Below are 13,311 nucleotides of genomic sequence, written 5' to 3'. Positions count from 1 at the left end.
TCCACTGTCAGCCCTTCATATCCATGTGTTCCCTAGCAGAGAGTCAACAAACCACAGATGAAAAATAATTTGATTAAAAAATTAGAAATAATACAATAAAAATACATTTTTTAAAAACAATACAGTATAACAACTACTTACACAGCATTCACAGTGTGTTAGGTATTATAAGTAATTGAAAGATGATTTTAAAATACACAGGAAGATATGTGTAGGTTATATGCAAATACTATGCCATTTTCTACCACGAACTTGAGTATCTGTGGTTTTGTTATACTGAGGGGGTAGCTCTGGAACCAATCCCCTGTACATACCAAAGGACAACTGTGCTCTCCAACATGGCAGCCACTCGTCACACGCAAACATTTAAAACATGGCTAGTGCATCCCAGGAACTGAACTTTTTAATTAACTTGGCTGAAATTTAAATAACCACACCTGCTATGGACAGCACAGGCTTAGATTAAACTAGAAAGAGAGCCACACTGTTATCCTTTTGGAATACAGGTAGTATCAGTTACTCAACTCAAACTCGTTCATTTTCTCAATGGATTTCTCCAGAAGCGGCAGCAAGTGTGGCTTCACGTGGCCGCTCCCCACCAGGCTGCCTGTGGTCACAGCGCTCTCCCCAAACTATGGTCACAAGCAACCTCTTACTCTGATTTTTGCTAGCTCTGTGTGATCACTGATCAGTGGTTTTACCAGGCAGGTATATGAATTTAACATTAGTAAAATCTGACCCATCAATATATTTGAGTAATTTCTAGCTGGGTGAGTGACTGGTATTAGACACCTATGTCCCATTTATTAAACTGCATCTGGCTAGCTTCCCTCCTGCTCCTTTACTAATCTTCATTTCAATTAATGGCAACTCTTTTCTTCCTGATCCTCAGGCCAAAACCTCAGTTATTCTTGATTTATTTCACTCTCACCTCATATCACAGCTACTCTTCTTGCCTTAGGGCTTACGACCTTCTGATATGTTCACATACTATAACCAGCTAATTTACTAAAGCACAAATCTGTTCTTCCATTCCTCTGTCAAAGGTTTTGACACCTCACCGATGTCCCTACAATAAATTATTGGATATACTCCAATCTTACTGAACATTTTTCAGCTCCTAAAACCAAAAGCGCTCCTTCTTTCCTTCAACCCGTCACACGTAGTGTCCCCTGAGTTGGAGTAATTCCACACCTCCATCCTTCCAGCCTCCAACCTTGCCTCACCTTTCCAGATTTCTACTCCAACCCCACTTTATCTAGGAAGTCTTCCTTGCACTCGTCCACCCACCCCAGGAGACAGTGAGGACCTTATTACACATGGCACTTAAATTCACTCTTTTGGAACTGCCTTGTTTTCTTAGGGGCAATACAGAATTACAGGTAAGACAATGGTTTGAATCCCAGCTCCACTGCTTATGAAGTAATGACCTTGGGTGAATTACTTACTCTTCTGTAGCTTAGAATTTTTAATGTAAAAACTGATAATACTTATTATCCCAAAAGAGTTGTGAGGAATTTGGCATATACTAAGCCCTCAATAAATGTCGGCTGTAACTCCATCCCCCAGCAAATGACGAAGCACCACAAGGAGAGTCCCATATTTGCTCATTTCTGCATCTCGGGGCCCAACCCTGGGCCTGGCATCTATTAGGTGCTCAATAAATATTTGCTGAATACATAGTTTATAAAGGATCAGCTGGCCACCTTGTCTATCTATCTATATGAAGTCTTGTTCTTTCTTCCTCTCTGTCTCTACACACACACACACACACACACACACACACACACACACACACACACCACACACACAGCAGGGTGAGAAGGCGAGGGAGAGAAAAAGAGGGTGAAAAGTCAAGTCTTGTTTCTTATGAGTTAGTCCACTCACTGTTCCCTATTGGGATCTCTGACTTCATTTTGGTTTACTATCCACCACAAAATAAGCTACTAACAGGAGGAGCCAATCTGACTGGAGTTCACAAACTTTTAAAGAAACTACATTGTTTTAAGGCCGGACGCGGTGGCTCATGCCTGTAATTCCAGCACTTTGGGAGGCCGAGGTGGGCAGATCACTTGGGATCAGGAGTTCGGGACCAGCCTAGCCAACATGGTGAAACCCCATCTCCACTAAAAAAAAAAAAAAAAAAAAAAAAAAAAAATTAGCCGCGTGTGGTGGCATACACCTGTAGTCCCACCTACTCAGAAGGCTAAGACAGGAGAATTGCTTGAACCTGGGAGGTGGAGGTTGCAGTGAGATGAGATCACGCCACTGCACTCCAGCCTGGGTGACAGAGCAAGACTCCATCTCAATAAATAAATAAAAAAGAAAAGAAACTACATTGTTTTGAAAGTAACAGGTATGGCTGAGGTGGGAGGACTGCTTGAGCCTAGGAGGTAGACTAGGCTGCGATGAGCTATGATTGTGCCACTGCACTCTAGCCTGGGTGACACAGGGAGACCCCGTGGGGGGTGGGGGGAGGCATGATGCATTCAAGCAACTTTAAAATCCCACCATAAGGCGGCCCATTTCCAGTATTTTTTGATAAAAGAAAAGATTAGTCTTGTCTCTGTAAAACTGAGGAACAATTACTTTGATAATTGGTGTTAGTTTTCGCTCTTTCTTGATGAAAGCAAAACAGATATGGGTTCTACCCTCAAGAAGCTTTAGACAAATCAGAGATATAGACATTAAATAAAGAACTATAAAACAATTCATTATGCTTATGATAGCTGTAATAATAAAAAGGTACAGGGAACAATAATATCATATAACAGAGGGATAACGTCACACAGGGAACAATAGTATCACATACCAGGGATATATACAAGGATCCTAGGTGACCTGGTCTGGCTGGTAAGAGAAGGTTTCCCTGAGAAAATGATCAGTGAGAACTGAGAGAGAAGCAGGCAGAGCAAGGTGATGGGGCAAGGGTGGGGAGTGAGCAGAAGCATGACCCAAGAGGGTCCCAGGCCAAAACCTTTGCACTCAGTGACTCTGAAAGAATGCAGAGGGGCTGTGGCTCAAAGCTGCAGCTGGAAAGGTAAGAGGGGCCAGGCATTGCAGGGCCATGTGGATTACGTTATAAACTTTGAATACCATCCTAAGAGAAATGGGAAACCAATTATGGATTTTTAAAAGGAAATATTTTTATTTCCATTTTAACGGGTCACATTATTTGGAGACTGGTTGGGAGGGAGCAAGACTGGAGGCAGGGATGGAAGAGACCACTGTAGCAGTCCTGGTGAGGAATGTTTCCTGGCCCAAGAATGGGGTAGCATCTCCAGGGGAAGGAAGTGAAAAGATCTGACAACTTTTTAGGAGGCAGAATCAATAAGACTTAGCAATCAGTCATACTAGACGTAAGGAAGGTTTCTAGATTGCTGGCATGGCAATCAGAGGCTGTGGCGACGCTTGCAAGAATGAACACCGTGGTGAGAATGAACACAGCTTGTGTTGTGCTGGCGATGTCTATGAGCCATAAGAGTGCAGACGTTAAACACATAGTCGGCTACACTGATCTAGAGGTCATAAGCCAGGACTAGATTAAATACAGGGCACGCCTAAGCACCACAAGTGGCCATAAGCAAGTGGGGCAGTAGGTGTTTTCTTCCACTAATTTTTCTAAGTTGGTTCATAATATACTGGGTGAAACACTTTCTGAATCTCTTATTCTACTAGGGAAAGGGTATCAGGTAAAAGGTGCTATATAAAAACAAATACATGGCTTATCCAAAATATTTGTTGTTTTAAATAAAAACTCAGAAATGGAACCACACATATATGAAAACCTTATATCTGACCTAGTGCACGGTAATGAAGAAAGAAGACATGATTTAGGCTATCTTTATGGGAAAAAAGTGAAACTGTGCCAGGCTACCTCATATACACCAAAGCCAATTCTGAACAGATTAAAAAGCTAAATATCATAAACCATTTTAGTAGAAAATAGAGGCAAATAATGACCCTGCGGTATATTTCCTAAACAAGACACCAAGGGCACAAACGATAAGGCTAAAGAAAACCATAATTCACCTACATTGAAATGTAGACTTCTGCCCGACGACAAAAACAAGAATGTGAAAAAAACTACAAAAAGAGAGAAAACATTGCAACATCGAACAAAGGAGAATATATAAACAATTCCAACAAATCAGTAAGACAAAAAGCCCAGTCTTGCAATGTTTGTTACTCATATGTCATTTTTTCAAAGAAAAAAAAAAAGAGAGGCAGGCATATCACACCAGGAAAGAGAAAAACCATCTGGTAAGTACATCACTAGCAAAGGCAGGTGAACAGGCACTATCCTGCCCAGCCAGTAAGGACATAAAATGATGACAATCTCTTCGGAGGACAACTTGCCAATATCCATAAAAAATGTTGACTTGGCAAATGCACTTCTAGGAGTTTGTCAAGAAATAAACTCTGACATAATGTAACATGATCATTCAAGGACATTCTCTGTAATGTTTCTAGTAGCAGAAAAATGAAAACTTAAAAGGTCCAACAATAAAAAGTAAGTGTAAATAAATTACATCCATACGATGGAATCTGAGACAGAGTCCTATGCAGATAAGGAACTATCACTAAATTAACTGTTATGTGAAAAAATGAAGAGGAGGAACAGGACATTTTAAAAAGGGAGCTGGCTACAAGGTAGAAAATGGAAAAATATTTCTGCCTACATGCATAGACTATCTCTGGATGGTACAAAAGAAGCCGGTGAAAGAGACGGCCTCTAGAAGAAGAGTAAGGGACTGGGGCTAAAAGTTAGAGATTTGCCCCTCATTGATCAGTCTATAGTAGCTTTAATTTGCTTTTTAACCATGTATGTATGCACTACCTTTTCAAAAAACAAAATCTCCTGCTGTGAAAATTTCAGCCATTCTCAAAAAAAAAAGAGAATAAACAAATGACAGTGTATCCATACCTATCAATACTATATTCAGCAGCTGAAAAGAAGAGTGAATCAATATGTATTAATAGAACCAACAGAAGGTTTCTTTGGGGGTAATGAAAATGTTTTAAAATGGACTGTGGTGATGAATATCCAACTCCATGAATATGCCAAAAGCCATTAACTGTACACTTTAAATGAGTGAATTCCGTGGCATGTGAATTACATCTCAATAAAGCTATTAAAATATATATAGATGTACAGTCATACACTGCTTAACAACAGGGATACATTCTGAGGACTAGGTTGTTAGGTGATTTCGCTCTTGTGTGAACATCATAAAATGCACTCACACAAACCTAGATGGCACAGAGTACTACACACCCAGGTTATATCATACAGCCTACTGTTCCTAGGCCACAAGCCTGTACAGCATGTTACTGTACTGAATACTGCAGGCAACTGTAATACAATGGCATTTGTGTACCTAACCATAGAAAAGGTACAGTAAAACATGGTATTATAATTTTATGGGACCACCATTGTAAATGGGGTCCATGATTGAGCAAAATGTCCTTATGCTGCACGTAACTAGATACATATATACAGAGAGAAAGATTCAGAAACTATAGCCCAAGCTTGTCCAACCTGCAGCCACGGCGGGCACGCAGCCCAGGACAGCTTTGAATGCAGCCTAACACAAATTCATAAACTTTCTTAAAATATTATAAGACTTTTTTGCTTTTTCTTTGCTCATCAGCTATTGTTAGTGTTAGTGCATTTTATTCGTGGCCCGAGACACTTCTTCTTCCAACGTGGCCCAGGGAAGCCAAAAGATTGGACACTCCTGCTACAGCCCCTAAGCCCCTCACTGGTTTTTTCTTTTTTTCCCCCCACCATTGGTTTCGATAAAGTTTTATTGGAACACAGCCACACCCATTAGTTTACATACTATCTGTGGCTGCTTCCAGGCTACGACAGTAGAGCTGGGTAGTTACAAAAGCCAGTAGGGCACACAAAGCCTGTCATGTTTACTATCTGGCCTTTTACAGAACAAGTCTGCAGACTCCTGCTATTAAAAAGTCTTTAAGTCACATAGTTGTATAAAAAATAACAGTTGTAGAATTATACAGTCAGTGTTATCATTGATGTTCAAAACCACACACAACATAATACGACACAATTTTTCTTTCTTTCTTTCTTTTTTTTTTTTGAGCAGAGTTTCACAATTTCGCCCAGGCAGGAGTGCACTGGCATGATCTCGGCTCACTGCAACCTCCACCCACTGGGTTCAAGTGATTCTCCTGCCTCAGTCTTCCAAGTAGCTGGGATCATAGGCACCTGCCACCATGCCCAGCTAATTTTTTTACTCTTAGTAGAGATGGAGTTTCGCCACGTTGGCCAAGCTGGTCTCAAACTCCTGACCTCAGGCGATCCACTCACCTCGGCCTCCCAAAGTGCTAGGATTACAGGCCTGAGCTACCACGCTTGGCCATATGACTGAATTTCTATGAGTCCATGTAATAGTGTCAGGAAATACTCTAGAAGGATAAGCACTAAACCAAATGTATACCCAGTTACATCCACACAGAGGCAGACGGACAAGGATTAGGGGTTAGTCAAAGGGGACTGTGGCTTTATTTGTATAATTTAACTGAAGATTTGCTTTGTTTGAAAGAGACAATATTCATGTATTACTTGAATAACAGAACTTTTATTAACTTTTTTTAAAGTTAAGGCTGGCAGGAGTGAAAAGCAACAGGACTAGGTGGAATAAACATTGTGAGCCCTGATCTTGGTCTTCATATTATGAAGCCCTGCATAGAATTTCAACCGTTCTGACTTTACACCCACCTTTTAGTTTTTACAGATCTTTTTCCTGGCATTCCACTTCTATTTCCCTTTCTTCAACTTCAGAACTGAAGTTTTCGTGTTGTAAGGTGAAATGACATGGAAGACAAGCTACAAAGTGGGCACAGGCCAGAGAATTTCTGGGTTCTGACAATGGTCAACTATTTCAGGCATATAGTTCCCATTTCAGGGCCCCTGGGCCATGTGGCTCTGCCTAGTCTCAGTGTTAGCACGCCTTGCCATAGTCCATCCCGTTAGCCTTTGTATTCATCTATTCACATTATCCACATGGCCCTCATAAGAATATTCTAGAACTTCCAACACTTTTCTGCACCTCAAAATGCAAGTCAGTTTGGCTAGTTCTGTAACAAAGTGCACCTTAGGAAGGAAACTAAATCACTTCTAATGAGCAACTAAAGCCCTAGAATGGCACGTATGTAATTTGAGTCCCCAATCAAGCTGCTTTCAACCGTAACTTACAGAGATAATGTGGGTATACATGATCAAATATATAAAAAACCCGTCTCTAGGAAAATAAAGTAGGCTGAAATTCAACTGGAGAAAGTAGTTTTGGACAATCATTGGTTTAAAAACCATGGGAATGAACAGTTTTTCAAAGCAAAAACATTAATATGTCAAATATAGTTTCCAACTGCACATATTTATACAAAATTAGATCTCAGATAACCAATCTTCTTATAGTATACCTACAAACTATGTACAGTTTCTGGAAAAAACAAGTGCTCTAAAATAACAAAGGAAAGCATTTGAAACAAAAAGATAAGGATAGGGTATCATTAGGCCGTGATGTTTAAAGGACGGGTGCTCAGTCTATATGCTTGGGCAATAATCAACAGGGGAAACGTGTGCAATTCTCTAATTATGGGTATACCACAGCCACTTTTGCTTCCGAAACAAAAGCAACTGGACAACCTGAAGAAAGGTTGCTTAGCTGAAATAACCTGGGCAAACCTGGCTGTACAGAAACTACAGTTTCAGGGAAAAGAATCCATTCATAAAACTGATCTTTTAAACAATCTGGTTTTAAACAAAAAGATACACTTATAGCAAATCTTCACAAAGGAGAGAGAATAAGATGTTGAGTATTAACAGAAGAGAAGCATTAAAAATTACAAATAGACACATTTTAAACTAAACATAATTTATGTTTCTCCATGGAGAAAAAGATTTGCTTCCACAAAACTCACCTCCGTGTTCTAGAAAAACTCGAACACATCTTTCCTTTCCTCTTGCTGCAGAGAAATGAAGCAGAGTCCAGCCATTAGCATCTCGGCCATTTGGAGAATAGCCTTGTTCTAACATCTTTCGCACTGTGTGGACATCCCCAGCAGCCACCGCAGCCTGAATCTGCAACTCTTCCTGGAGTTCAGGGTTCCTTCGACAATGATGGTGTAACATCCTAGCTGAGTCCACTTTTTACAAAGGATTCATTAGGTTACGGGGATCAGCCTTTAAGAAGAGAAGGTAGAAAATGTAGAATTTAGAATAACTGGTTCCTGATAATGTGTCTATTAAATATCACAGAACATTCCATTTGCTAAATCAGTAAACCTTACTAATGACAGTGCATACTACTAGCCGGGTGCACGCCTATAGTCCCAGCAACTCAGGAGGCTGAGGTGGGAGGATCACCTGAGCCCAGGAGTTCAAAGCTGCAGTGAGCCATGATGGCAACACTGCAATCCAGCCTGGACCACAGAGCAAGATCCCATCTCAAAAAAAAAAAAAAAAAAGAAGTAGCGATATATTTTAAAACCTTAAGAATCTAAACAATCAGGCCAGGCACAGTGGCTCACGCCTATAATCCTAGCACTTTGGGAGGCCAAGGCAGGCGGATCACTTGAGGCCAGGAGCTCCAGACCAGCCTGGCCAACATGGTGAAACCCTGTCTCTACCAAAAATACAAAAATTAGCCGGGTGTGGTGGCACATGCCTGTAATCTTAGCTATTTGGGTGGCTGAGGCACAAGAATTGCTTGAACCCGGGAGGTGGAGGTTTCAGTGAGCTGAGATTGCGCCACTGCACACCAGCCCGGGCAACAGAGTGAAATTCTGTCTCAAATAAAAAAAAAAAAAAGAATCTAAACAATCTGGTGATTAACCACATGATCAAATTACTAAAAGGAAAAGTAGTACAGTGAATTCTCATACTCTCTAATAGGTCACAAAAGAGGACTGTACTAAAACCCAATATACAATGAAATATCTGGCCAGGCACAGTGGCTCACGTTTGTAATCCCAGCACTTTGGGAGGCCAAGGCAGAAGGGACCACTTGAGCCCAGGAGTTCAAGACCAACCTGGACAAAACAGTGAGACTCTGTCTCTACAAAAAAATACAAAATTAAAAAATTAGCCAAGCATGGTAGTGTGCACCTGTAGTCCCAGCTACTCGGCAGATAGAAGCAGGAGGATCACTTGAGCCTGGGAGGTCCAGGCTGCAGTGAGCTGTGATTGTGCCACTGCACTCCAGCCTGGGATACAGAGCAAGACCCTGTCTAAAAAATTAAAATAAGAAGTAAAATGAGACCTCCTTTATGGAAACAGGAACAGTCCCAAGTGAAATGGTAAAAAATTGCATCTTACATGTATGTATACAAAAACATTTTTAGTGTGTTTTTAAGCTTTTAACTACATACAGAAAACTAACAAGCTTCCGGAAAGCCACTCCAGGTGTGCTAACTGGAAGGAATAGATTAGACTCATCTCTTAACTAGTAGTCCCTTTGTTTCTAAACATTTTTTAAACTGTGATTAAGCCCTTTAAAGACATTTCTGTTCTCATATGTAGGTTAGACATATCAGGATTATCTTGCTACCAACAATCATTTATCTTGCAATACTTATTATAGACTGTACAAAGGTAAACTTAGGCCTAACTTAAGTCAAATCATTACAACTTAAGAATACAAATATCCTATGTTGTTTTATACACAGAAAATGGTGTCATTACTTACTCATAAGTATCACGACTAAGTGCTCAAATTTAAAAATATCAAGCTACTTCCACAAATAGCTATTTCCTCAGAGAAATATGGGAATAAACAAGATTGCCTCTTTTTTCTTTTTTCTTTTTTTTTTTTTTGTTGAGATGGAGTCTTGCTCTGTCACCCAGGCTGGAGCGCAGTGGCACGATCTCAGCTCACTGCAACCTCCACCTCCCGGGTTCACACCATTCTCCTGCCTCAGCCTCCCAAGTAGCTGGGATCACAGGCGCCTGCCACCACGCCTGGCTAATTTTTTTGTATTTTTAGTAGAGTCGGGGTTTCACCATGTTAGCCAGGATGGTCTCAATCTCCTGACCTTGTGATCCACCAGCCTCGGCCTCCCAAAGTGCTGGGATTACAGGCGCGAGCCACCGCGCCCGGCCACAAGATTACCTCTTATTTCTTCTCTCAATTCCTTAAAAAAATTGTCCTTTCTTAGAAATTTTAAAATGAGAATCCTTTCAGAATAGGTTTTTGCTTATTCTGTTATGAGAGAAAATGCTGAAGACCATCTGAAGGAATTAATGGAAACGTACTATGCTCACAATCATCCTTAACAGATTTTCTTTTTAATTAAGTGATTATGTTGGCACTTAAACGAGGTCTACCATGCAAGAAAAAGACTGAAACAATATCAAAACAAACCTCGGTTTTCTTTAGTGAGTGGTGCATTTAGTATACATTAACTGATTTAAGAGAAAAGTAAAAGTTAAATGAGTTTTCCCCCAGAACAACACAGATGACCGATGACCCTGAGGCACCTTACCTTATGGAAGAGTGTCCCTTCTCCTGATGTACGGATTGCCTAATAACCATTGTGCACACACAGCATCGTGGGGAGGGGCTTCAAAGTATGTCCAGGCTGCAAAGCAAAAAAGCCTTCTTAACCTAAAAACAAATAAAAATAACAATCATAGGAAAATTCCTTAAAATAATAATTATAGCTGTCTGCATAGTCTACCTTTTGATGAATGTAAACTTCAGTGCTTTACAATAAATCTATAGAGCAGAGAAAGAACTCAGATCAACTCTTACAGAAAATAATCTTGTTACATATGTTCATCTCCAATAAATACGATTTAGTTTCAGGCTTTTCCCCCCAAAATGCAGCTATTTGAGAAAGAGCAAATAAAAAAAATAATAAATCACATATTTGGAATTTGGATGCAAGCACAGATTCTTCATTGTCCTCTACTGAGAATACAATTTCAGACTTGCTTTATCTGAATTACTTTTTAACTGACACCATTAGTCACCTGCACTTTCTAAACAGCACTCAAATGAGAATACATGTGCATTAAATATAGTAGGTGGCCTGGGTTAAAATAAAATCTATGACAACTAAAAGGAGACTGTGTCTTTAAAAGCATTTTCTTCATGTGCCCTAAAGGCATCAAGTCAATCACTTTGAAATTGTTATTCCTTTATGCATATACCAAACTAGATAAAACATTAACAACAGCCTTGCCAGGTTCCCCATGTGAATTCTGAATAAACTCTCTCTACAACTAAAAGAAAGGGATCTTTCTTCGTGTCAATTAAATTCCAGCTCTGTTAATTCTAACAAGGTTAAGGACACAAAGTGACTTCCACACAAAACTCTAGGAATTACATATTGGGAGAACTACTAATTCATCCCCTGATGGTGGGTAAGCATCACTTAAACCTTCAGACAAGAAAAGGTCGGGCCACTTAGCAACCTGGCCCGCGGCAGTTGTATGTCCTGCTGGCTGCACACCAGAATTTTCAACCAATCCAAATTGGTATAGTCCACTTCTCTCTTTTCCTCTATTCTCATCTACTTTTCCTTGTCAAACGTCTTCAAGGAAGGTAAAGAGTTTGCCAACTTGCCCTTGGAAATAAAATTTGTTTTAAAATTCTATTATTATTTCTAAATAAATGAGGCCGACAAGATCAGAACAACTCCTACGAAACAAGCTGTGAAACGTGCAAAGCGATCCTCATACAAATGGCTGATTCTAAGACTGGAACATCACACCGTGCCAGAAAGTAAGGAGGTGCTCAAAGAAAGACACCACGGTGGGGGAGGTCAAAGTGACACAGGAGCCAACTGAAAGATCCCTCAATAGCCAAAGAGAGAACAACTGCAGCAATACTTAAAACAGTACCAGATGACAAAGTACAAAGCGGATATCAAGAGTTCACATTGATACAAATAACTCATTTGATAAATAAAGGGGGAGAAACACATCTGTTGTTCAGAATTCCAAATAATTTGTGTAGATAGTCCCTCCTCAAGGTGGTGACAAACATATATGTTAAGATGTTAATACGAGAAACTGAGTATCGAGCATGTAGGAACTCTGCACAGCCTCTGTAATTGTTCTGTAAATCCAAAGCTTTCCTATAATAAAGTTTATTTTAAAATGCAAATCAGTGTCTCCAATGATGAGCCTCACACATTGCCACAAATGAATATGCCACCACTTTTTACGAGCTACATCTACATTTCAAGAGTGAACATCACTGGACATCTCACTTCTAAGTGTGCCCTCAGCACCCCTTACTTCCCATAAGAAGTAAAAATGACCCAACATAGCTTCAAGCCTGAAGAATCCTTGTGGTTGCTGCTGGCTTCCAACTATCCACTGCCACTTCCACGGAGGCAGCTGGAAGTACAGGGAAGAGAGCATGAGAGCTGAGCAGAATAGGAAATGGTGTTAATTTATTAACAATATCAAGAAAAGGCCTGGTGGTAAAAGACGAAGTGGCGAAACTATTTCTCCCCACAAGAAAGATTCACAGGCGGTAGCAACTTGTGCTAATTCCATATGAGCTCCTTCAGTCAAACAAACAAATGTCTATGGAATGCTTGACACGTACTTGGCACAGTGATAGGGTCTGGCCGCAGGTAGCACCTCCAGGTGGTATTCCAATAGAGTTCTGCATACTTAAAATGAATTTCTTAAAATCCCAGACATTTTAAGATTATTTTTCTCTTTTCTGAAAATACCAAGTGCTATAAACAATAACCACAGGTTTAAACCAAAAAAGTACTCCCTGCATGTACTAGTGCATCCATGTTTACCAGAAAAAAACATACACACGTCATGCACACATGATCCCTGTCAGCTGCACTGCTTTGAATTATGACAGACAATAATTTATTACAAAAGACCACAAATAGTCAAAAGCATCAACAAGTAATTTCCTCTTGGTGTTACTTTATGAGAGCTGCGCCTGACAGAGTCGAGTCACATGTGTATAAATGAAGAAAAGACTATGGAGCTGAAAAGCAAACACAATATCCAGTGGTAAAGATGTCTATTAAAAAACAACAGAGGAAGTCCAGAGATGAGAATGGAAGAAAGCCTATTTTCCCTCAGGGAGTTTATTAAAAAACTGATAGCTCATGGAAGTCACCTATAAAATGAAAAGGAAAATAGCAAAGGAAGTAACTTTCTTTTTTCTTTTTTTTTTTTTTTTGAGACGGAGGCTCGCTCCATGCAGTGGTGTGATCTCAGCTCACTGCAACCTCTGCCTTCAGGGTTCAAGCGATTCTCCTGCCTCAGCCTCCTGAGTAGCTGGGACTACAGAAGCG

At 40.2% G+C, this 13,311-nt stretch overlaps 1 protein-coding gene across 2 annotated transcripts in view; it reads right to left on the bottom strand.

Annotated features, from left to right (window-relative positions):
• ASB7 (ankyrin repeat and SOCS box containing 7) overlaps window positions 1-13,311 on the bottom strand; it is a 48,644-nt gene that overhangs the window by 30,766 nt on the left and 4,567 nt on the right. Inside the window, exons 3-4 of one of the 2 annotated variants that reach the window (XM_054451024.2) lie at window positions 10,516-10,637; window positions 7,954-8,215 (exon numbers count right to left, since the gene is read on the bottom strand). In XM_054451024.2, the coding sequence (XP_054306999.1) occupies window positions 7,954-8,164 (211 nt within the window). In that variant the 5' untranslated portion in view covers window positions 8,165-8,215; window positions 10,516-10,637. The remainder of the gene's footprint in view (window positions 1-7,953; window positions 8,216-10,515; window positions 10,638-13,311) is intronic. The other variant, XM_054451025.2, reaches the window with a different exon arrangement.

The sequence above is a fragment of the Pongo pygmaeus genome, chromosome 16 (genome assembly GCF_028885625.2).
Source record: "Pongo pygmaeus isolate AG05252 chromosome 16, NHGRI_mPonPyg2-v2.0_pri, whole genome shotgun sequence".
Taxonomy (NCBI): Eukaryota; Metazoa; Chordata; class Mammalia; order Primates; family Hominidae; genus Pongo; species Pongo pygmaeus.
Note: the sequence above shows the minus strand (reverse complement) of the source record. Positions and strands in the feature narration are given on the sequence as shown.